Source organism: Simochromis diagramma, unplaced genomic scaffold, assembly GCF_900408965.1.
Source record: "Simochromis diagramma unplaced genomic scaffold, fSimDia1.1 OVJJ01000270.1, whole genome shotgun sequence".
Taxonomy (NCBI): Eukaryota; Metazoa; Chordata; class Actinopteri; order Cichliformes; family Cichlidae; genus Simochromis; species Simochromis diagramma.
In genome coordinates, this window is record NW_024386824.1 from 4083 (window position 1) to 29793 (window position 25711).

The 25711-nt window shown below is 40.7% G+C and overlaps 2 protein-coding genes and 1 long non-coding RNA gene across 5 annotated transcripts; 2 read left to right on the forward strand and 1 right to left on the reverse strand.

Moving 5' to 3' along the window:
* Positions 1-538: 538 nt before the first annotated feature.
* Positions 539-10208, reverse strand: LOC120730790. Of its 3 annotated transcripts, none has more exons than XM_040027273.1 (6): positions 10096-10208; positions 7352-7619; positions 2740-3762; positions 2342-2497; positions 1951-2043; positions 539-1517 (listed from the first exon to the last, which is right to left on the reverse strand). In XM_040027273.1, exons 3-6 carry the CDS (start codon positions 3754-3756, stop codon positions 1194-1196), a joined length of 1590 nt encoding a protein of 529 aa, XP_039883207.1. In that variant the 5' UTR covers positions 3757-3762; positions 7352-7619; positions 10096-10208; the 3' UTR covers positions 539-1193. The 3 variants fall into 3 exon arrangements, with proteins under 3 accessions (XP_039883207.1, XP_039883208.1, XP_039883209.1); XM_040027274.1 differs by having other exon boundaries at positions 10132-10183; XM_040027275.1 differs by lacking the exons at positions 7352-7619; positions 10096-10208 and adding an exon at positions 4295-4896.
* Positions 10209-16889: 6681 nt separating this feature from the next.
* On the forward strand, positions 16890-18871 carry LOC120730791. Its single transcript, XR_005695199.1, has 2 exons — positions 16890-17049; positions 17129-18871. It is a non-coding gene; the product is annotated as an uncharacterized LOC120730791 (long non-coding RNA).
* A 2132-nt stretch (positions 18872-21003) lies between these two features.
* Positions 21004-23245, forward strand: LOC120730792 (carboxy-terminal kinesin 2-like). The gene is made up of 5 exons (XM_040027276.1): positions 21004-21012; positions 21912-22121; positions 22253-22391; positions 22634-22773; positions 22865-23245. Exons 1-5 carry the CDS (start codon positions 21004-21006, stop codon positions 22943-22945), a joined length of 579 nt encoding a protein of 192 aa, XP_039883210.1. The 3' UTR covers positions 22946-23245.
* The last annotated feature ends 2466 nt before the right edge of the window (positions 23246-25711 follow it).

A 25711-nucleotide genomic window follows, 5' to 3' on the forward strand; every position in this document is an offset into this window, starting at 1 on the left:
TCATGTTAGTTTGGGGACATCCTTGAATTTTTCTCTCTCAGTGAGAATCTCAGATGATGTAAATTATGTTTTAAAGCATGGTGAGTTTGCTTTCTTGTGCTGTCAGAGGAGAAACTGTAAAAGAAGCTGCAGCCAGCAGACTGCAAGGTTTGTCACATGACAGTAAAGACCGCTTCTACACTGAAAAAAGAAAATAGTTGAACCAACTTAATTGAATTATTTCAATTGGTAACACCAAATTTAATTAAGTTCTTTGAAATGAAGTTAATACATTAGATTAACACAACTGATTTAAGTTACATGTACTTAATAAATTAATTGTTGTCAAATAAACATTTTGCATTAATCCAACTTAAAATTAAGACATTTCAACTTAAAGTTTTCAGTTTTTCCAACCCAATAATTTGCATAACCCAAAAGTAAAATATTGCTCTTTGCTAACCTAATAATGTGGTTTAGTGTAAATTACTTTTTGTAGTGACTCTAAAATGAAATTTTAGTTTGTTTAATAAAGCTTAAATCAAAATTTTAAGTTGGCTGAAAATATTTTTCAAAAATTCAAAATCCAATGTTTTTTTTTTTTAAATGCTTTATTGTCTAAATGTAATAAAGTATTACCTTTATGGCAACCAACACAGCTTTTGGTCAAACACATTACACATTTGTCCTTTTTAAAACACATATGCACAAAATGCAAGTAACGCTTAGTAGGACCACAAAGTTGTCATCAAAGTGTAAAGTGCAACACAGTATTACACAAATATCAATCTCAACACATATAGTGTCAACTATGAAAAAGGGCCCCAAGAGTATACAGAAACTTCTCTTCAGCTATAGCCAATGAATAAATATCTGAACAGTGTAGCTGACCAATGGGGATGAAAAAATATAAACACTCCTTTAGAGTTTTAGAATGTCACAATAGTTTGTTGTATAACTGAGCACATCAAACCTGAAATGCAACCTTTCCCTTGAAACGAAGGCAAATATGTCTGAAAAAAAATTAAAAAATAAATAAAAATACCATACAAAGTATGTATAAAAGCACAAAAAATGGGGGTTTGAGGTCTCTTGGAGCATAAAAAAGGCCCAACATCCAAAAGAGACTACATATTTTACATGCTATATGTCCAAACACAGTTGTTCCTTCGCATTATGGCACAAGGCCATTTGTTGGTCATTGTTCTGTGCCATTACTGGGAGCTTTGAAGTTTGATATACAGATTTTGGACTTTGGGGGACATCTTGTGCTGATCAAGCTGCATGAAGATTTTTTGGAGCACTTCAAAAGTGAAGCGAAAGGGTTTTGGATAAGCTAGGTTGAGTGCATAGATCAAACCTAGAAGCAGGGCACAAGCTGAAGCAACCAAAGTTAGTTCATGCAACACTTCCACACCCTCAATGACAATGCCAATGTCTTCAGGTGGCTCCTGCAGTCCCTCCCCCTCCTTCCGAATCACATACACTGCCATGGTGACCTCCTCCAGGTCCCTCTGAACATCATCTGCTCCACAGTCCTACAGAGGGGTACAAGACACAAACACAAATCATCATTAGCCTCACTTCTTACTGTGATTAAGTGTTTGGGTGATGTACCAATATGTGTTATGTGCTGGGCTATTTCTTGGCTGGGTGTCATCACACACCAGAAACAGCAGAGAGAGGTGTATCAATCTGACTCTAATCAAATTGTAAGCAAGAAAGATAAGATTTCCCAACATGTCAAACTATTCCTTTGAACTTAAATAATCAAGTAAGCCCGTCTTACTTAAAACAAAGTCAATCCAATATGTAATGTGTTGTTGCTGGGAATTACATAATGTCCAATATGGTCATGATAATAAATACATGTCAGCAATCCCACTATGGTTCACGTGTTATGTTTGTTCTAACAGTTAACTTTTTTTGTGTCCCTTTGACAAGATGTGCTGACAAACTGTTGAAACTTACAAGGTATTCCTTGATCAGGCCATCTGCATCTTCTCCCAGGAAGATGGTGAGGGCTTTCAGCACACATTCCCTCCGATGATTAATGTCCACAGTCTAGAACAACAAATGTTGATTAATTTTAAACTCTAAATTTCATAAGACAGACATCCTTACTCTTATTGCTTAACTTACACATACTTTATTTAAAAACAGTAATTCACAAGCCCAGAGATTCATTACAGAAAGAAAAGGGGATGAGTTCAGTGGTGTATTTTTTGAGTCGCTAAAAACATTCATGCATATGAAAGCCATGACTAGCATTGGCCTGCCCATATTGTCTTTATGAAGGATTCAGATATATTTTGACAGCCCTCTTAGTTACGAAGTATCTTGTTTGATGGTACAGATTTACCTGGTCCAATGTGTCCATGATGTTCGCAATCTCTTGGCGTGTTGCTCCTCCTTTGGCACGTATGACTTTGATCAGCTGACTTGAGTGCATGTCTAACTGGGCCATGAACTTCCACTCAAGAGGAACAGCCATGAGCCTCTGGAACTCTGTATTTATCTAAAAACAAAACACAAATGACAGTAGATATTGTATTATGAAACAAAATGCTGAAACTGATTGTATGCCAAAATGTCTATATCCCAAAAAGTATAACATATATGGAAATTCAAAATGTAAATTCTTTCATTAAGTTCAGTGTTATAAAATCTCAACCACATCAAGTTATGACCGATTCATGAAAGTTAACTGCAATAAATCCTGAAGCATACAGACTTCGATCACTTCAGTTCCATTCTTACCTCTTTCTGTGTGAAGAGTGCAGGCCATCTGTCCTTCAGTTCCTGAATGCTTGGTTCTTGGTTTACCACCTCATGTCGTCTGTAGGCAAACATGTTAGCCATTTTGTCTGCGATGACCCTTTCATTGTCCCTTATCCCGCTCTCTGTCAGAAGTTCTAGTCTCACTTTTTCCATGCTGTCCAGAGTCTCACCAGTAGGAAAGGATGGATAAAAGTTAGCTTCAGAACGTTTTGGCTTCTTCACTTTTTTAGCAGGGAAAGCATCTGTAGTAGCTTTAGATTTCAGTGAGTTTACACACAGCTCTGGACACCCCTGTAATTTGAGCTGGGTCCTGTAGTTTGCCATTTTGTACTTCAGTCGTTGTTTCCAACCGTAGCAGCCATTGAATGATCCAGGTTCTTTCAAACATGGGTGCTTTTTGATAAGGGCCTCTGCAGCTGCGCAGAAATGTGCATCCTCTGGATAGGCCTTGTAACGGTAAATTTCTTCTGCAACTCTTTTCAGGATATCAGACAGCATTCGGGCGCTTAAAGTCAACATTTTTTGGCTCACACGGTACTCAGTATTCCCCCTCTCTAGCTGTAGCTCTGTGTCATATGAAAATTGGGGAATTGCAAAGTCTTCTGGCCACTGTTGTGTTCGAGATGACATAGATTCAGGGGATGAGAGGATAATTGTGTCATTTGATGCCACCGAAATACCGTCATCAGACTCAAATGAAAGAGACAGAGATGAAGTGGACTGATCGGCACTGATCAAAGGTGGATTTGTTTGCTGGTGGATCACTTTAATTGTCCCCAAATTCCGAAGTCCGGTGGTAGAATTCAGATTGAAGAAGTCGTTGCCAAAGTCTTGGTCCATGTATTGCAGTCTGAAGTTACCTTTTAACCCAAAGGTAGTCTTTATCGTGCAGAGAAGGTCTTCAAGTGACTCTGGGATGCCATTTGGAAGAGTCAGCTTTTCAATGTTGTTCTCTCCTAAAATCACCTTCAGTCTTGCAGGTGTTGAACCAGCCATGGTGGTCTGAGAACAAAGCACAAGCACAGTTAGTGAGAATCAACATGTAAACCACTGACATTTCCAATTAGGAGAATTTAATGTCAAACTAGAGGAAAAGAGAGAAGGCAAAGAGAGGAGGAAAGGGGAGGAGAAAATGAAGAGGAGAGGTAGAGATCAGCTGAGGCAGCGAGGAGAGAAGGCAAACCGAAGAGGAGAGGGGAGGAGAAGAGAGATGGCAAGAATATGGGAGACATTGAAGAGAAGAGAGAAGGAGAGGAGGTGAGGAGAATATAGGAGACAACAAGGAGAGGAAAGAAGAAAGAAGAAAAAGAGAAGCGAAGCAGAAGGGGGGAGAGCATAGGATTAGCATTCACTGACTGGAATCCAGCAACCTGCATTAAAAAAATGACATAACTGATGAATTGCCAATGACATCATCACACCACTTTGGCTTGCAGTATAAAATAAATATGTTCTGAGAACACATTAGTATTGTATGGGTCTGGGTTTTGTTTTCCCATTTAAGAACATACTTTATCATATTTTGAGGCCTCACCCTTTAAACATGGACATGTCTTTTCAAGGTGACAAGACGCATCCCTCTAATTTTGTAGTCTGCCAGTGGGTAGGTATCATGCAGTTCTTGTGGCTCAACAAGTTCCACTTCTTTGCTTGGTGATGTTTTGAGATCATAAGCTCTGTAGTGTTCCATATACCATCCGCTAAGCTTTTTCAGAATGAAGATTAGTTTGTCCTGCAGTATCACCATTTGGATGATTTCACCAAACTCTGGCAGTCCTCCCAGTGAGCCGTGGATCAAGATCATCCCACACTTGTAGATTAGTCCATTATATGCTACACTTTTAGCCAAGCACACATTGTCCATATCTGGAGACTTCTGTCTCAGTGCATTTGAGATGTCCTTGTTAAGAACATCAATGTGAACAGTGGAAACATCTGTTACTTCCAGTGGGGGTTTGGCAAAGCTAATTGCATGCAAATGATATGCAATCTGATACTGATGTCTCTGTGAAAGGGAAAGAAGTACATTTTTGAAGCATCTGATGTTCCTTGCAACTCTTTTAAAAAAAACTATGCTTTGCTTCGAATCGCATAGTCCATAGTGCAACCAGTGGCCCAAACTTACTGATCAAGTATGGATAATGTTCCAAGTAGTGGTGCTTTGGTTTAAGATTACCATCTGGGAAAACCTCTTGAAACTTGATTCTGTGCTCGGAGATCTTAAAACCAAGATATGCAATGGAGTCCTCAGTATGAACAGGACTGACAACAAGATCAACAATGTCCTTCAAGTCTGTTAAGATGTGCCAAGCAGGCTCCTCACAGGGTACACTCTGCCCAACGAACAAAGGCAAAAATCTGGTAAGACTCCAGTTCTCGTGTGCATTCCCTCCTACACTTTTTTTGGATGCAAAACTGAGAGCCACAGGATGAGGTCGATTTGTTTTGTCAGCCCACTTAAAGTTGAAAGATGATATTGCTTCATTCAATGTACATAATGTGAAATACTTTTTTTTGATTAACAAATTGAGGCAAAGCGCAAGTTCAAAAGGAACAATTCCCTCAAAAAGATCACGTACAACATCAGGTGGAAACCCAGTGGTAACATCAAAATGTGAGAGGTGCTTTGACAAAATACACTTTGATTTCACACCATAATAACTGGGCCATTTGTTTTCCTCAATAATTCGTAAATGATCTGCATGAATGTCTTTTGTTCTTAAAGTAAAGACTTCACTTCTGACTTCAATAGTCTGGAACTCTGATGTTTCTGCAGTGCAAAATCTACATACGTATGTCCCTGAGAAATTTTCAAAGAATCCAGCAATACTGTGTGCACCAAGGTTGTCGGCAACAACACACTGAACAGTGCCTTTTACTGTTCTGCCCAACTTTGACAGAAATATCCCACTCTGTTCCAAAATTACAAGATCATTAATTACAGGTTTTAACACTTTCTCATACCCATAGCACTTCAGATCATTACTTTTGATTAAAGCAGCCAAATAGATTGAGGTTAAAGCAGAATTACAGCCTGGTGGCAAATTACCCAAAACCCAGTACAATCCACAAATTTTATGCTTCCTCCGTGATATACCAAGGGGATTACATATTTCGAATTCATCAATGTATAATATCAATGAAATGCTTTCCTGCTTGGACAACAGTCCATTTTCATGGAAGAAGTCACCATCGAAGATAGTTTTGTAGTGCACAGAAGTTTTTTGAGGCTGATTATCTACAGTATTCAAATTAACAGCCTGATCCAAGATTATCTGGCAGTCAAGAATATGCTGCAAAGACTTTAAAATTGAAATATATTGGAATGACTTGTTATTTTTTCGGTCAAGTATATATTCCACTGGTTCCACTACTTTAAAGTGGCTCTTATAGTATGCTTTTCGTCTCCAAGGACTGGAAAGTGGACCTTTATCTCCAATTGCTTTTTTTACAGGGTTTGTCTCACAGAGTATACTGGCTAGCTTTTCAACAACTGACTGGTCAAATTGGCATCCGTTGTCTTGTAATACTTGGCTAATAGTCTTTTGGGTAATCGCCACAGAAACAGAACCAATCAAATAGTTTAACTCCTGCAAAAGCTCATCTACAGCTGCATTAGACACATGAAAGATGTGTTCCAACTTAAGGAGCACTGAAGCAATTTTAAGCTCAATATCCTTCTCTAAGTTTTCAGAATACCCATTGTCAAAAGCAGAATTTAAATTTACATCACTCTCTATAATTTCCACATCTGAAATATCACTGGCAAGACTGGCACAAGATTCATCAACAGAACTTATTCCAGGCTTAAATTTGTTCACTGTACCAGAGTGTTTTCTGTATTTATGACTTTTGAAGTTCTCATAGACATTGGTTTTATATTCACAGTTTTGGAACACACATGTTACAGTCTCCTTATTTTTAAGATGCTGATAGATATGTTGAAAATATTCTCTTTCTGTGGAGAGTTGATTATGGCCACAAATATGGCAAGTGAATGTGGACGCAGCTTTGGGGACTGCTTGTTGGGCAGGGTGATTTCTTGATAGATGGCTCAGTAGGGCGTTCCAAGTCTTGAACCTACATGCACAATTTAAATAAGTGCATGGATATGAGTGGCCTCGTCCGTAATGCCTATGAATCAGTTTGTAGTGTTTGAGCAATTCAGATCTTTTTGTTAATGTTGTCCCACAGTCCTTGCATCTCCACATGAAGCATAGCACTGGAGAAACAAAGAGACACGCTTTACTGGGTGTATATAAATAATTTGAGAAAAACACAGAGGGAGAGTTGGGCAATATTACAATATATCAATATGGTGATATGACACTAGATCTCATCTCAGCTTTTTGCCACATTGCCCAACACAAAGCGAATCATTGAAACACAAAATGTATTCATCAAATGTAGCCAGCCCTCTCTAATTAGATTTTAAAGGGACAAGTTCAAAACAAAAGTTTAAAAACAAAACCCAAATGCCCATAGGTACATTTTTTTTTTTTTGCAATTGTTTTATATATAAAGCCGATTCCTGTTCAGTGTAAAACTGAATTAAGTTTAAATGAGACATTACTATTTTGAACTTGCATACCTTTGTTGTTGATGAAGTGAAAGTACGCAAGTTCACAGGTAAAACGAGCTGCCTGGCACGCCTCCACACAGGAATGCCCCTCTTGAAGTAGTCACAGAGCTGAGAAGAAGTTAGGTCAGAAGGTGGCGATGGGGCATCACATTGGACACCAAGCCAAAGGTTGTGGCACTGTCCAGGGTTCCAACCAGAGGTGATGTAATCTTTCTGCCATCAGCAGACACCCCTCTGGAGAGGTTGACAGGAAGGAAAGGAAGCGCTACCCAAAGTCCTAAAGATTAAAGATATGTTCGAGTTAGTCTGTCGATCTTTCATCATGTTTACAGTGTTCATCTGCATCTATAATATAATATTTGTATCGATATTGAACCGTTCGATACAGTGCTTTCGGTTCGGTACGCATATGTATCGAACAATACAAAATTTGTAATTTATTTTATCAACTTTCCTTCTGACGATGCTGTCTGTGTTGAGCGCTCAGTGAATCTGCGTTCGACTGCCCCGCCTAGGGTCGACAGTGCAGCCTAGGCGGAGTAGTCGAACGCAGATTCACTGAGCGCTCAACACAGACAGCATCGTCAGAAGGAAGAGCGCAGGGCAAGCTAGCGAGACAGAAGTTAAGCTCTCCTTACAACATGGACCTCCCCGACCCTCATTCAGATCTGGCGTTTGGAATTATTTTGGTTTTCATGTGACGTATGACCCTGAAGGTAAGCGAGTCATGGACTAAAGTAAAACAGTATGTTGGATGTGCCATGCAATGCTCAATTACATGGGTGGGAACTAGTGTGTTAGCGCAGTTAGCTCGTTAACGTGTTGGCCGTCTAGCCCCATGCACGGGGCGATCGGCGGTAGCTCGTTAACGGAGATTTGCCGTGTTGTGGCGTTAAGGTCATTTCAACGAGATTAACCTGAAAGCACTAGTGGGAACACAACGAATATAACTGCACATTTACGCCGACATCGTCCTAGTGCAAAGACAAGTGGAAGCAGAAAAAAAACAAGCAAGCATGCTACTAACTTTAGTCGAGTCATTTAGACAGCTGTTTAATATGCTGCTGAGAATATAGCCCAGAAGAAGCGGATAGTATAGCTTTTATTTTGGAAAGAGACATTTCTCTGTAATAAACTCTCTTTTCCAAAGATGAGTGATTCCTCAATCAGATACAGGGCTTGCAATATCGCTAGCCCGACGTCCCGGGGCTAGCGATTTTTTCAGTCGTGGTACCAAAATCTATCTCTGCCCTGCCCGTTGGGCTATTGTAGGAAGGAAAAATATATGTCAATGCTTTTGCATTCTTTCGGAAATGTAGCTGGGTAATTATGTCATTGGCATCGGTGAGCCACTGTCAATATGTGACATATTGAAATCGCGTTTGAATTTGCGCTTGTTTTTTTGCTTTCACTTTGCAATCGTGCGAACTGTGTATAGAGAGCGACAGCACTGATCTGTGAGTGATGATAATTTGTGCACCAATTCCTCTGACATCGTCTTATTAATTGTTAGCTTACTACGCAAACATGACAAGTGAAATCTCCTGCAGCAAGCTTAAACATGTGAGAGGTTGATCGCGCAGAGAATCGCTGAGCTTATGTGAGTGCGTGTGTAAAAGCAGCACGATATATATTTTAGTTCTGCTGAGCCAAATAAGACAGGTCAGGGTGAAGAAGTGACAGCCAAAGAAAAGCTTACCACAAAACGGAGAAGTTATGACAAATCAGACTATAAGGCAAAAAGAAAGTACAGCTTTATGGTTTCATGGACAAAAGAATTTCTGTGGCTGCAATATGACGAGCTAAATAACCAGGGCTGCACATAAGTGGTCCGCAGGTGCGTATTCGCTGTCAAAATAAAAAACACGCACAAGGGTTAGGGTTAAATTTAAAAACTGTACTTTTGAGTTAAAATATATATTTATAATTTTAATAAATGACAAATTAAAAAGGCATGAACATTTTTTTTGTATCGAAAAAATATCGAACCGTGACACCAAAGTATCGAACTGAACCGAACCGTGAATTTTGTGTATCGTTGCACCCCTATTATATATGTATTCAGACACAGACCAGAAGTGTGCTAGGTCTACAAGAAATCTGATGGCTGTATTTTCTGTGTTCAATAGCGTAGTACTTTCTTCTATGATTTCTAATTTTGATTTTCTGCCGCACACCATCTCCCTCTCACACGGCTGATCCGTGCGTGTACGAGCGCTGCACGCACCCTTTCTCCTCGCCTTCTTAACGTCATGTACATTGAAAGCAATGCAAGCGGCAGTAAATGCATGCTTCCTGGAGCCACCACAGCTAAACTTTACCTCCTACATCACCTGTGGCCGTGACCGCATGAACTATTCGCGCCGACAGGCATACTGCGAACAACCACTCGTGTATAAATGCCCGCGCCCGAAGTAACGTAGTCTGAAGAGAACCGCGGCCCAGCTTGCCGCTCTAATGTGCTAATGCTAATGAATAACTAACAGTAAGCCAACACCGACACACTGCATGTCTACACAACTTTAAGCTAGCGTTACGATATTAAAACAAGAGAGTACCGCCGGCAAACTACTAACTTAACCTACATGTCCAAGCACAAACTACAAACAGGTCTGACATTTCGCTAATGTTAGCAGGGCTGAATGATAGCGGTTTGGTCATGTCAGTTTACTAAACACTTAACAAACTTAACAATACAGTTGGAATATTTTTATATCTAATATATTAAAATATGTGTTCTACATTTGACTTACCTTCAAGGACTATGGAAAAAGTAATATCTTCGTTACCTTATTGACCAAATTGTTCACGAGGTCCTGCCTGCCGCCAAGTGCCTCTCAAATTGTTGTTCTCAACCACAGATAGAAAATTCTGGAGAAGGCGGAGACGTCATGACATCGGACGCACTGCGTCACGAGAAACCTAATTGATGCAGGTTGACTCTAATGAGAATAGCAGGTTACATGTGTACTGAGGGAACAACACGTAATAACAAGTTGATATACTCCAGAAATGTAGACTGGCTCCACTAAAGCAGAAATCTGAATGAAACTCACTCAGAACTTTACGTAACTTCAACTACTGCTGAAATACACTTTTTAGAGTGTACCTTATAATATATACATCTGGAGTAAGTCAAATTTTATTTATAGCACATCTGTTAAGACGATGACCACACAAAGTGATCATCAACGAAACAAAACTAAAGAAAAGAGCCTTTAGAGTCCACAGAGCTCCAGACTCTCAGGACCACTGTAGCAAAAACTCAGCGTCCTTTAGTTTACAGCCTCATATGATGATCATATGACCTCAGGAACCTGCTGGGGACGTATGGTAATCATATAATCATGAGGTGGTGCTGCTCCATAAAGAGCTCTAAAAGTCAGAACCACAATCTTGAAAAAGACTCTGAATTCAAAGGGAAATAAAGCAGCTTTAAGCACTTCAAATAAATTCAGTTTAGTTTTATTTATATGGCGCCAAATCCCAACAGCAGCAAGGCCCTTCATGTTGTAAGGTAGACACTCACGATGTGTTCATACACCATTAGATATTATCCACAGTCTGTCTTTGTCCTGTCTCCTCCCCTCACCCCAACCGGTCGTGTCAGAGGGCGGCAAATGTGGGAAGGTAAACCTGGTACCTGTCCAGGGGGTACAGTGCTCTGTGGTAGATGGGATGGGCTCCAACCGCTCCACGACCTGAAGTGAAAAAAGAATGGATGGACTAAGATTCTTCATCAGCAGGCTGTGGCCTCTGCTCGGGCTGGGACCATGTCTAAGGCCATGAGCTTAAAGCATAAAGCTTTTATTCTACTCCCCACCGCCTGCATCTGGGCCCAGCCTCCACAGCAATGGCATTTCTGGAGTCCTGAAGGTTCCAGTGCTGTACATAGAAAGGTGCTGCTGTTCTTCCAGATGTGACCCACACTGGTGACTTGCTGCTTCCTGGCAGTTAATTAGTCTGAAGCAAAGCATGCTGGGACTGGATCTGTCTGACTCGAGGTCAATTGAATAATTGTTACAGGAATGTGTTCAAAGTATCTGTGCTGATCCGCACAGCTGGTTCATGTTATTCATCAGTAAAGTGGAGATGTCCTCCTATTGTTGCAGCACATCATTATGGGACTGCCGTCAGGTCTCAGTGGGCTGATTGTTCAACTGTTCAGACACCACTGGGTCTTTGCCCTGATGATGGGCGCAAATGCACTTAACTGCAAAATGATGATATGATCAGGTGTTCCCTTCATTCAGCTGTTCAGGGTGATCTTTACAGAGGACTGTCCTCCTCCTCGTCTGATTGGTTCAGCTTGCTGTCAGTCTGCAGTCTCTGATTCCGCCTCCAAACCCCTGCAGGTGAATTTAATCAAATAAATTTGTGATCTAATTAAAAAAATGTGTCTGTCTTTGTTCAGTCTGATGTGAAATGGAGAACATATGGAAAGATATTTAATGGTGTAATACTTGAGTCTGACCACATGAGGGCGACACTTAATGAATGTCAGACTGAAGCTGGTAGAAATAATCACATGAAATAATCGTTTTGTGTGTGTGTGTGTGTGTGTGTGTGTGTGTGTGTGTACCATACATATCTTTGTGGGGACCAACAGTTCTTATGGGGACAAAATGTCCTGACGAGTCTGAAGGCATGTTTGTATGGAACTCCAAAGTGTTCAAAATTAAATAAATAAATAGGTCAGGATGAAATAAATAACTATGTGAATAAATAAGACACAGATATGTAATGTGAGAATGATATTGTGAAATAACGGAACACATTTTGAAAAAAATGCTCATTATTGTGAAATATATTACATTCTGCTATATAAATTTACTTATTATTGTGAAATATTATTTCATGGTCATTATTTTTCACAATAACAGAGATTATTCCTGAGGCATTTTATTTATTTCCAGCCGTTTATATTCCAAAATGTCCTTTTTTCAAAGTCAGTCTTTATTTTAAAATCCCATTTTTCCCGATGGTCTATTTATTTCATAATGCGACTTTTCAGCAGAATGACTTTGTCTGTCAATCAAGAGAGACAGGGCGGAGCCAGTTGTGTGATTGGTTGCTCCTTTACTCAGACATAAGTAATAGCACATGAATTGTCGATTTAGGATTAATGGTGCAATGCGTCTCCTATGCAGCTGGCAGCAGTATGCAGCTCAAAATAAACTTAAGGCACCGACAAATGCAAAACACTGGGCGCGAATAACGTTACAGGTGTATCAATTCTTGTGAAGGGCATGGCTGCAGGAAACAAGTCCGTTTCTGAGTTACTCAGAGAACTTGCTAACCGCTTAGATTGAACGTCTTCACCTCAGTCTGAGTATTGCAGCAGTGTACTGGAGATGAAGTGGTCCCTGGTCCAAGTTCTCATCACAACCGCACAGTATTAACGTTAGCAAATGCTAACGCTATCACAGCTAGCTCCACTCCACGAAACGCTGTTCAGGGTAAGTAACGATATGTTATTATTGCTTGGTTAGTCTGTCTGTCTGGCAAATATGAGCTTTTTAATCAGTTTAGTCACAGATTTTTTTTAATACTGTTTTTTATCATAGCAAGAATTCTATAAATTAGGTAAGAGAAAATAATTGTCTTCTGGGTTAATGTCTGTATTACTATTTACATTGTTGTAGGCAATAGTTATTCATGACTGTTTTAAAGTGGCTTATCATCTGTGCTAATATGGAAGATAAGTAATCTATGTGAAAGAAAAGAAAGCAATTTTAGTTCAACGTAGTGATTTTGTAAGTGGGTATAATTTGAAAATGCTTTTACTAGTACAGTGGATGTTCTTTAAATACTTAACATTTAAAGTGTGTGTCACTTTACAGACTCCAACTTCAGTTTTGGTTTGGTCTCAGAGTTGTAGGTCATAACACAAACAAGTCGTCAAGTCAAGCAGCTGAGGAAAGGGCTTAAGGAGACTATGGTATGGCCGCTTCTGACAGAAAGATCAGACATCATTCCTCTTTTCTTACCAAGGGAATCAGAGACTGCTCCCTGTTGTGAGGTAAGGTCAGGTCACATCTTTTAACATCTGAATAGTAAAAGGTATTTGGTTAATTTATGAAGGATGAACATTAATTGTTGACACAAAACACCAATATACTGTTTTGTATGCTTGGGTTAGTTGAACAGCTGGGTTACATTTAATAAAAATACACCTAATGTTGCTGATGCTCTTAAGACTACAAGATAAGTAAAGCTATAAAATGACTGTGGCCTGCCACAGAAGATGAAGATGAGGAGGAAGAGGAATGCTCTCTTGAGGATAAATGCAGAGTGGCAGGTTACCTTCGGTCCTTCATTTAAAATGGTAAGTCTGCTGCGATAGGTATTTTGCCATTGGTTTTCTCTGATTATACTTTGGTAAATTACATACAGTCCAGTGATCTTGGGTCATTAACAAAGTACACTATAGTAGAGCTGGGCGATATGAGATTTTTTCATATCACGATATTTTTTTTTTTTTTATAAAAGGACAAGAGCGGTGAGGTCTATCACAATAGTTTAATTTTTCTATTGAGAAAAAGTTATTTCGCAATACATATCGTTATCGTTCTATCGCCCAGCTCTACACTATAGTATAATTTTGTTTTGTTATTTGCTCCATGCAATACATAAGGGGTGGCATTATCAGTTGCACTAGAATTGTATGTAGACTACTTTTAGCTTTGTTAACATAAAAATATCTATAAAAGCTACAACAGCAATTTGAGTGGGGCAAAAATGTCTGGTGCCCTGTATGTAAGTGGTCATCTTTTATGGTATTTCTCTATAAAAGATTCAAAATAATGAATATAGGATGTCATTATAGTTTAAAACAATCTTCTGTTGCAGCATCTTGTGCACAACAAAAAGCCCTCATCAAGTTTTGGACAGGATGGGAAGTCTTGCCGAGAAATGACTGTGGAAGTGGTCAACAGCAATCTTCCAAAGTCTTCCACCGGTTTTGAAGTACTACGTCTTCCTGCACACTACTGTACCTATGAGTCATTTCTAATGGACATTCAGGTGTGTCTCAACTCTACTGACTCAGGTTTTGGTCTAGTTTACGATTGATTCCATAACCACATGGTAAGATTAGACCATTTCTTCTTTCTTGCATCACATTACTGCATTCAGTGTTCAAAGAAACGGACAATCTAGTGAGTTCTAGTTCTTTTTAATACACTTGACAGTGAAAAATACACACTACAGGTGTGCATTTATGGCTTTTTTAATATAAACTGATGAAGAGTTCAGATATCAAAATCAGTTGTTCACTGTACATTATAAATTACACAATATGTTTTGTTTATACTCGCTACTGATACAAAAAAAATTTCTAGAAAAAATTATTTGAATTAAGATGTTACACTACTGTACTGTGTTCATTGTATTAAATCTGCTCAGAGTTGACATGTACTGTATATCCAACCAAGAAATGAATATCATTAAAGTGACAGCTGTATAAAACAAATCCTGTTTTATAGCCACTCACTGTTTTGTTGAAAATGAAATTGGTTATGCTGTTTTGAGTCAGTATTAGCTACAAAGCTGTAGAAATTTAAAAAAAAAAAAAAAAAATCCTCCTGACATAGAAACTGATTAAATGTAATAATGTCTTTCTACAAGTGATTTTGAAGTATTGGTAGCACAGCAGGGTCTTGTTCATTCAGTGCATCTGGGAGCTGAATCTCAGGAATGGTGATCTCATTTGATGGGCGGCGATTATGTTGTCCTGTCCAGTCCACACCATAATCCTCATCAACCTGAAAGAGCATGCACATGTTTTAAATCTAAACTGAAGAGGTGTTTCCTGCAGCTGTTCCTAGATGGACTTATTGAGTCTGCCAGGGCCTATGTGAGTTGCTTAGGCATTGGCTACCAACTAATTATTCATTCACCCATTCTAGGTCAGGATTGGTTCTCTTCAGGTATAACAAATTTAACTTTGTTTAAAGTATTGCCATCTATACCTGACAGGTGGGATAAAAAAGAATGGCTTGGGAGACACACAGCAAATCTCAAAGTTTTCCAATTAATGCTGAAAGAACCAAGGATGTAAATGTATTCTTGTTTTAGCTTTGCCGAAGACACCAGAGAAAGTATGATATCTATAATGCTGCTGAAATAGACAAAACCATTTCAATAAACTCGCTATTTAACATCAACCTTGTTATGCGTTATCAGAGAACAATCAACTGCAAACAGCAATGAAACATTCAACTATGTACTATTTAAAGCACTAATGACCCTGTTGTCTAACAAGATGTGATAAGTAAGTAGACTGTGGAAAGCTGGTGGGTCTACTCTCTGTGTAAAAGGTTCCTACAGGCTCCACTGACCCCAGTCTCCGAGTTAACACACTAACAGCTAACACTGCTAAATGTGTCTCAACGCCGAGATGGCGCCGATAGCTTTAGCCGTAGCTGCCCCACTTAGTTTAGACAGTAAAAAAAAAAAAGTAAGCAATAATAATTCATTGTCAAACGTCATAATTAAGGTCAACATCTAAACAATGCTGTGTACAGAATCACACAGGTGCTCAATTACAGCATAAACTTACCTTAGACCTTCCTCCGTCATTTCCCTCCTAATTGTGCTCGAAGACACAGAAAACGTATCGGCAATTACCCCGATGGTTATCCCGGACAGCACTAAAGTCCTGAGTGCTGCACCGGGATTTCTAGACGTGGACGGCCAACATTTGAAGACTGTTCTTCCTCGGCGTATTCCAAACGAACACGGTGCTGAATTGATCTTAAACCTTCGACAATGCTGTCATCGATGCTAACGTCTTGAAGAGCAATTATCATCCAGGCATTTCAGTACATCATCTAAACGAGTCAAAACAGTATCTACAGGTAAATGATCCCTCTCTGATTTGCTTAAATGAGCAGAACTGGCTGAAGTTCACACCAGTCCGCCATCCTCCGTGACTTTTGACCTAGCACGCTGTTGCTAGCTGTATTAGCCGTCCACGGAGCAGGTATCCAGGAAAACTAGTCGATGGTAAACGATAAGCCAATAGGTGCAAAGGTCCAGCCCACTTACATTGATTGACAGACAAAGTCATTCTGCTGAAAAGTCGCATTATGAAATAAATAGACCATCGGGAAAAACGGGATTTTGAAATAAAGACTGACTTTGAAAAAAGGTCATTTTGGACTAAAAACGGCTGGAAATAAATAAAATGCCTCAGGAATAATCTCTGTTATTGTGAAAAATAATGACCATGAAATAATATTTCACAATAATAAGTAAATTTATATAGCAGAATGCAATATATTTCACAATAATGAGCATTTTTTTCAAAATGTGTTCCATGATTTCACAATATCATTCTCACATTACATATCTGTGTCTTATTTATTCACATAGTTATTTATTTCATCTTGACCTATTTATTTATTTAATTTTGAACACTTTGGAGTTCCATAGTTGAGGGGCACAGACAGGACTCCGCACGCGCACACACATAAAAAAATAAATAAATAAAAAAATTTTTTTTTAAAAGTTGCCTCAACAAAAGGGCACTTTGGGCAAACATCAGGAAAGGGGCGGGTGCTCAAGCCCCTCTAGCCCCCCCCTCTGCACGTGCCTGTTGGCCACACTTGAAGACCATCACACAGCTGATCAAGCCTTGTCGGAGGAGCTACTTAAGAATGCGGTGGCGCTCTCTCTGACGCTGGATCATTGCGTGACTTCACGTTAGTCTCTCGGCCAGTCAGTACGGATAGTCTGCCGCATTGTATGTGTCTTACGGCTGCCTGTTTGTTATCTCCCCAGGAGAAGCGTGGAGACGAGAGGGCAGCGAGCACGGGGTGCTCAGACACTGAGGAGCGGAGACAAGGAACACTAGCACTGGGAAGAGGACATTTCACGGGAGTCGGGAACGCACTGCGGATTTATTGTTATTTTCCATTCACTGTAAATAAACGCACTGCTTGCATTCAGAGCTCCGTGCCTGGCTCCTCCTTCCTCACATCCCCACGGTTGACGCTGGCCAACCGTAACAAATAGCTTTTCTTAGATTCATTATTAGTTCAACATTGACAAATAGTAGTTGACTAATATCAGGAGCCAAAAAGAAAACAAAAAACAAACTAAATAAATATTTCAGACGCTGAAAATAAATTATTACGGTTGTTTAAATTTGCTGTCAGCAAGTTAGGTCTAATACATGTAGTCAATCTAATGAATCAATATTACATGTAAAAAGTACAGAACTGAAAATAAAACTGAAATATAACGGTAAATGAACTGGTTCTTGTATAAAACGTTTCTACTCTCTACAACTTGCCTCATTCATGCACTCACTTTTTTCTATGCTTTTTCTCTGTAAGTGCTTTCTATCTAACATTAATACGCATTCATCCTCCCGATGGATGCATCGGAGAGCAACTTGGGGTTAGCATCTTGCCCAAGGATATTTGGCATGCAGGCTGGAGCAGGCGGGCATTGAACCAGCAACTTTCTGATTAGTAGGTTTCCTGCTCTACCTGAGCTACAGACACCCCAATTTGTGGTGCTCTGGAAACAACACGTTCTCATCCCAACAGGTAACGATGCTATGTGACAAATCATCGGTATGTGTAAATGTGTTTTTTGTTCTAATCATGAATCGCTTTGTAAAACAAGACCTGATAGGGTTAAGGTTAAAGTTATGGTTAGAGTTAATGTTAGGGATAGGGCTGGAATGGACGGCTGGAGCCTCTCCTCCAAGTGTGTGTTACTGCCGCGAACAGCATTCTGTTGTATTCTGTTGTATGCTTTTCTCTGTAAGCGCTTCGAGCCTGTACTTTTTTGCTTTAGCTGAGTAATGAAGTTGAATCAGTACTTTCACTGGAACAATAGTATTTTTACTTCTACTTAAGTGGAGAATGTCTGATCTTTTGCCAACTCTGGCTGTCTCTCAGTCTTGGAATACCCACTTGTTGTCCAGCGCTGTCCTGGGAATATGGGAACTAGACAGACTGGGGAAACAATGGGAGGAGACACAAAGATGGAATCACTTTTACCATCTTTTATGTATTTGCTGGTCGTCTTATTTCTTCTATTTTGCAAGCACAGTGTTGCAATCATTGTCTTTGTGGTACAATGACACAGGTAGAATGCAGGTGTTTTCATGTAACACGATGCCAGAAAGATGAGTAATGTGTTTTGAAGAGAAGATAAAACATCATGTTTTAACAAAGATAGGCAGCAGACACGTCTGTGTGTGAGTTGTTCAGGTTCAGTAAGAAGGTAATATGTCTGCAGAATTTGTAATTCTTATGAAGATATTGCTTGTACAATAAATAAAATCCCTTTAACTTCTTCTGGAGAGTGTCTTTATATATTTAGTCATTTTGGGGCGATCCTTTATTTAGTAGTAACTCTAGTCGGGGATATATATCAGAGTTTACTTTCAGATATGAGCATTGTGTTTCCTGTGGATTAATGAATGAATTATTTATTTATGTAATTTTTGAAAGACTGGCTCATGTAAAATCTCTGAAAGTATGACAAAGCTCTCCTGTTACACTTTATGGACACCTGAGCTTCACCATGAGGGCCTGTCTTTATTCACTTTATTCACTGAAATCCACTTTTATAATGAATTCACAGTAATCACTGACACCTTCAGAGCATTACATTCATTAAAGACGTCTTCTACACCTACTCTTCCAGACGACCGACACATACTTCAACCACTGCAGGTTAACCAGCCACTCATCAGTAAAGCAAAAACTAAATGTAAATGTCCTCATGTGGAAAAGACTGAAACACAACTCCCATATATCACTAATGTAACAGATCCATTTAGGGAGAGTGAGAACACTAGGCTGGATGTGGTTTAATGCAGGAACATTCATCATGTCTTGAGTTCAACAAATCATTTACATTGAATATGTGAGCTGGATGGTTACACGATACAATGTGATTGTCAACAATAACTGCAATGAACGCTGGTTTGAGGGCGGAGTCAAGGAGGCTATTTACGTGAAAAGGGAAAGACCCTCTCTGAATCAAGGAGGGGGCCTAAGGGTACATCTGTCACCATCTTACAATGCTGTGATTGCAGCCGTTCTCCAACTCTCTGTGAATGGTACTCATTGATCAGTGGTTGTTGATCAATGGTCATGAGAATTTGCATAATTAAGATTAAGGAACTGACCTCCCAGCCCATTGTTCCTTCAGTCGGCTGGTTTCTCTGACTGAAAACGCTACGTCCAGAAGAACAGAATCAACTTTTGGAGATTTACTTCCCTGATGATTGAGCACGCATCAAGACCTTTTAATCAGGCCAACAAATATCTTGTACTCAATTTTAGCAGCAGCCATTGTGACACTGATGATAAAACTTGTGTAAAAGTGCGAAGCTGTAAAAAAGTAATTATAAAAAAGCGTTTTTGTAGCTGAATGTTACTGGATAGCTGTTTCATCTGTAACACATCAAAATAACCTGCTAAGGTTTAATAGGCTATAAGGAACACACTCACTTCCTGCGCCCTGGGCAATAAGAGACGTTTTGTGTTTTATAATTTATTGATATGTTTGATCCTTTCTGACCTGCGTTAATGAAGCAGTCATTAGAGCACCATGTCCGCTAGAATAGTTCTGTAGTTTGATGCTTGAGTCGTTGCAGACTTGTTGAAACTCCCTCACCCGTCAAAGCAGCGTCTTTGTTATTCGCGTCCAGCAGATGGCAGTGTTTCACTGTCTGACGGCTGTCTGAAGCTTCAGCTGGATTATTCGTTTTCATGTTTGATTAGAGGTTTGTGTGTGTGTGTGTGTGTGTGTGTGTGTGGGTTTTTAGCCACGAGTTGTCCACGATAAAGCATATTGAATGGCCTGTCTAATATTGTTAGAATTCTCCTTTGGGTTAGTTTCATTACTCAATCGGGACATTTATTTGGAAAAAGAAAAAAAGAGGGAAAAAAAAGAAAAGAATTTAAAAAAAATAAATAAATCCTCATAGTTTACATTTACAAATATCAATACTGAATGTTACGTCCCTCTGCAGCTTCTAATCGTCTCAGTGTTTTCAGCTGGTGCTAATTGGCCACACCTAGTCAGGTGTGGATAAAAGCATACCTGAGGCAAGCTTCCCGGCAGTGCACTAGTCTTTGCCTTGGTGGCACCAGCCATTTTAGCCGACCTGGTTTTCCATTTTAGGATGAAACCTCTTCTCACCCACACTCTGTTATTCATCTCTGTTTTTATGTTGCGGCTTTTGAGCCGGGTCGTAACATAAGTGGTGGCTCGTCCGGGATCTTTGGACATTTTAGTGGAGACTGAATGTCAGTTTGTTTTGCTTTTAAGTGGGTGAGTGATGGTGTTCAGTGTAATTGTGCAAACTCCCTTTAGTAAGTGTGTTTCAGCTGGGTGGCTGTGCTGCCCTTCCATCCAAGCACTTGTTTGTTGTTTTGCTTTATTGTTTTAGTTTATTGTGTTTGGTGGCTATCCTGGGTGGGGGTACGCTTCAGAGTTTGGTAGGAGACTGTATCTCTGGTCTGCTGCCTGCTCTCGAGTTCGCGTTTAAAGTTGCCTCGAGCCTGGTACACCACTGAAGACTAGGGTAGGAAAAGTGAGGGTTTTGTTGTTTTTAGTGTTTTAGGCTGGGAGTTGCACATAGTAAAACAGTGGCACCAAACTTGGTAGGAGGTTTGAGACTATTCATGATTATGGTCTGTAGCTGAGGCAGGTAGGCTGTTTTTAAGTTGGCATTGTGTGTACACCATGTGTGTGCATATGTCAGTGTTGATAGATGCTAATGAGATCCTTGTGAGGTGACCTTTAGTGTGGTGGGGAATATGGCTATTTTGTTGGATCACTTGTGAGTGTTGTTGGCCAGGTGATGGCAATAACACTGTGGGGTGCTGAGCCACCCTTGATGTGATCATTGTGTGGCCATAGCTCTCTATTTTGTGGTTGGTCACTAGTGTGCTTGATTTACTGAACTTTTTGGATTAAAGTAACTTGTTGTGGTATAGGGCCACTTGTATGTGACTGTTTGTGTGGTGGAGACAACAGATCACTTGTGATTATTTGTTGCTACTTTTGGTTTTGTGTTGTAGCAGGTCAGGTAATCATTTTGGGTTTGACTGTTGTGCTCCTTTGTGTTGGTCACATGTTACTTTTTGTGTGTTCAGTGTGGCAACTTCAGATCCTCATGTAGGGGCATCCATGCTTAAAGATGCCAACTTACTTTTGAGGGATCAAGGCTTCAGAGGGACTTTTAATTTGTTAAGGGGTCCTAGAGGAACCCTTTTAAGGGAGGAGGTGTTACGTCCCTGTGCAGCTTCTAATCGTCTCAGTGTTTTCAGCTGGTGCTAATTGGCCACACCTAGTCAGGCGTGGATAAAAGCATACCTGAGGCAAGCTTCCCGGCAGTGCATTAGTCTTTGTCTTGGTGGCACCAGCCATTTTAGCCAACCTGGTTTTCCCATTTTAGGATGAAACCTCTTCTCACCCACACTCTGCTATTCATCTCTGTTTTTATGTTGCGGCTTTTGAGCCGGGTCGTAACACTGAAGATTACAAAGATCAACATTAAGACCAGTCTGTGCATTCAAAGCAGTGACAGAAAAGAGTGTGGGGCGTTAACCCCCACTCACTTCACAGTTCACAGTTCACGTTCACAGCGAGCTTCGTCGAAATTTACAATGAGACCCTGAGGGACCTTGTGTTCACCGGCAAGTCCAGCAAGAGACCTGAGCATGAGATCCGCAAGACAGCCAGCAACGAATTGACAATCACTAATCTCACCTATGAGCGGGTCTCCAATGAGGATCAGGTACAGCAGACAGACATCTGTAGCTCAGAACAAATTAATTTCAAATCTGCTGACAAATTGTTACCAAACTTTGAAAATACATCAAACTTTATCGATGCTCTATGTTTTAAAATGTTCCCTCGTCCTCTCAGGTTCTCCGTCTGATTGCTTTGGCCAATCAGAATCGCTCCACTGCCCAGACAGCCCAGAATGACCACTCGTCTCGCTCCCACTCAGTCTTCCAGCTGGATATTGAGGGAGTTAATGCCGGCAGGGATGTCAAGTGCAAATGTATCACACTGGAAGTACCAGCATCAGGAATGTGGTTTCTTCTTTTTGGATCTATAATATTTAGTCTGGTTAGTTATTGTTACTGTAACCAGTGCGAAATCTGCTCTGATGACTCAACGTTAATGTTTGAGCCCCTGAGCGCTAAAAGAAGTGTTTTGTAAAGTATTAAAACTACCTTTAATGGAAGGAAAAACGGATCACTGCTTCCTATAAGAGTTGGTTTTCTCTGTGTGTGTGTGTAGCCACTCTGTGCCTGGTGGACTTGGCTGGCAGTGAGCGAATGGTGAAGAGCCAGTCTCAGGGTGACCGTTTCAAAGAGATGACCGCCATCAACGGCTCACTGTCCAACCTGGGCGTCGTTATCGCCGCTCTGGCCAAAAAGGTCTGCAGCTGCAGTTTCTGTAGTCTTAGATGTCACACCTGCTTTCTTTACATTTACAGTATTAATGATTTTTTTGGCCTTTGTGTTCCAGGAGACTTGCGTAGCTTACAGGAACTCGAAGCTCACGTACCGCCTGCAGGGATGTTTGGGGGGGGGAAACGGCAAAACGTGAGTTTGTTGACATCACAAATCTTTATAATGACGATACATAAAACTGAAGGAATTTATCCCCAAAAAATATTTAACAGCGTTTGATCTCATCACTTCAGATTGTGACTGTTTATTCTTTGGCACTAATTTTGGATGTCTTTATTTGCAGCTTGATGTTTGTTAACATCGCTCCGGAGCCTGACAGCTTTGGGGAAACTCTGAACTCATTGAGGTTTGCCAGCAAGGTCAGTGCAGTCTTGTTTCCAGTGTTCATTGGACAGAGTACATTAGTGATGTCCTTACATCAGCTGTTTATGGTAAACCAAAGCCGTACTCCATATCAATTTTAATACCTTGGTATGTAATTCACACTCACATTTTGTCTGAAGAGTAGGGATGTTCCTGGCGTCTTATTTACTAGTCGACTAATCGAGGGGGAAATAAATTAGACTAACCAACTAATGTAAAACTAAGGAACATTCAGATATTGAGTTAATTTTCAGAACTGATTAATAGAAACTGTAGGAGCCATAATTGAATGTATTGAATTTTGATGATCACTGGGTTTTTATTTGTTTGGTTGTTATGGGAGTCACGTGGGTGCTAGCGATGACATAAATGGGCGTTGTCAGTCTGTCATTCACTGGTTTTGATTTTGACAGAGAGGAGGGCTGGGTAGCCGTAGTTGCAGGGGGAATAAAGGAGGGAAGAAAAAAGAGATAGGGGTGGATAAGAGAAGAGATGCAAATGTCCAGGTCTGGTGAGCAACTAGGGGGAATGAGAAAGACGGGGGCGGCGGACAAGTATTTGTGGTGACTGTAGATTAGAGGGGAGAAGAGAGGGGGAGAGGGGAAGGGGGGAGCTAGAATGGGAACTATTAGAGGGGGACGTGGATAGTGGAGAACCACAGGGTTTGTCAAGGAATGAGGCAATTTGGCAAAAGGATGTCCATTGTTGAGGGAGGGCGAAAGCGTGACTTGGGTCTTTTAACAGCAGAGCAGTTACCTCCTCGTCTGGTCCAGTGACATGTAATTCGTCGATTCAAGTAATTGATGCTTTTCATTAAGCGGCCAACTCGGCCTAAAGCTGTTCGAAGAACGAAAAACAGGGGAGTGAAGTAGTTACAGATCAGGTTGAATGAAGAAGGATGTGTGTGGAGGCGTTGGCAGACGCAGTTGGGAAAAGAAGGGGGACTCAACAAGGGAGAGAAGGGATGGCGGGGAAGTATCAAGGGGGATCCGCAGGGAGGGAGACACTTCTGTCAATCAAGTGAATAATGATGATGCAAACAAAGATAGTGGGGTGTTCACAATAAAGTAGGAGTTTGTCTTTTGTGTGACAAGAACAGCAGGAGTGGGGTGTGTGTGTGCGGGCATGAATGATAGGATACGGCAGGTTCTGTAAATTTCAGATGTAAAACAAGCGCGTTGGGTGTAATGTATCAATGAACAATTTGCAAAGCCGATGTCCGCTTGTGTTTAATTACGTTCCGTTGCCTGCTTGGGCAGGAAGACAACGAGAGGAGACAGAACAAGAGGGCCAGAAGGGGGGGGAGAGGGGAAAAGGAAAAGAAGTCGGGGAATGGTGTGAGAAAAAGGACGTGGTGCAAGGCCGATATGTTCACAACAGGTGCCAGAGGGGGAGGGATGTTTCGAAGTTACCACACAAAGGAAGATAGAAATGGCGTAGAATTTGTGGTCGGAGAAGTGATGATGGTGCAGGTGGGTGGGGATAGGTGCAAATGAGACAGGCGAAAAATTGGTAAGGCATTTTTAATTGGATGAGTGTGGTCACTGTTCAGGTGGTTGGTAGATGAGACAATATATTTGTGACACAATACATTTGTGTGATTTTGTCTCGATGGTGATGGTTACAACAAAATAGCGCCATTTACCAGTTACAGTTGGCATGTGGCGTACATCGGTGTGCGACATCAAGCCCACAAAGGCATGGGTAGATTGAAGGCAATCAAGCAGACCGAACGCAGTGTAATGATGACGTGAATCATGAGTGTGGGCAGGGACCGTGGGATTAGGAGTAGAGAAGAAAAGGAAGAATATAGTAAGTTAATTATACTATTAGGTTAATCTCAGTGATCAGGACCTGTACAACAATATCCAACATGTGAACAGGACAACACAAGAGACGTTGGCAACACAGAAATACCGGGTAACAAACAAGATAACGAGAGCAACGAGGGAGGATTATAAAAGTTACACAAATGGGACAATAGGGGTGATAACGTTCGATCGCAAATACATGGGGCGCATAGGGGCGGGTGGGGGATGGAGGTGGGGGAGGGAGACGCAGCGCAGACATCATTCCAGAGCGCAGCCAAAAACGTTGGCACATTTAACCAACATTGCATTCCATTCAGTGTCTCCTCGTGAAACATCCAGCGCTAATGCAATGTGGCTTCCTTTCCACAACCAACATGCACATGGTATTCTTACCTGCGCTCCTCAGATTGCGTCAGGTGTGCGGTGCGGCTGGGCTCACTCATTCAGATGCGCTGCACTTACTTGGCGTCTTTCAGGTTCCTTGATGATTTCTTTGATCCGGCTTGCGGCGGGGCTTCTCCAGAATGCGTTTTTTGTTGACTAAAGATTTAGCGACTCCAATTCGCTACAGGCCGGGTGGAGCCTGCCTGTTTGCCTGACGCGCTGACAAAGTTACGCAATAAGCAGAGAGGGAATAGTTTGGCTCTGAATTAAAGTGCTTTGCGATTTTACTTACAACATCAGGCTCTAATATAACGAAGCGAACATATAATGCAGCGGTCAACAAA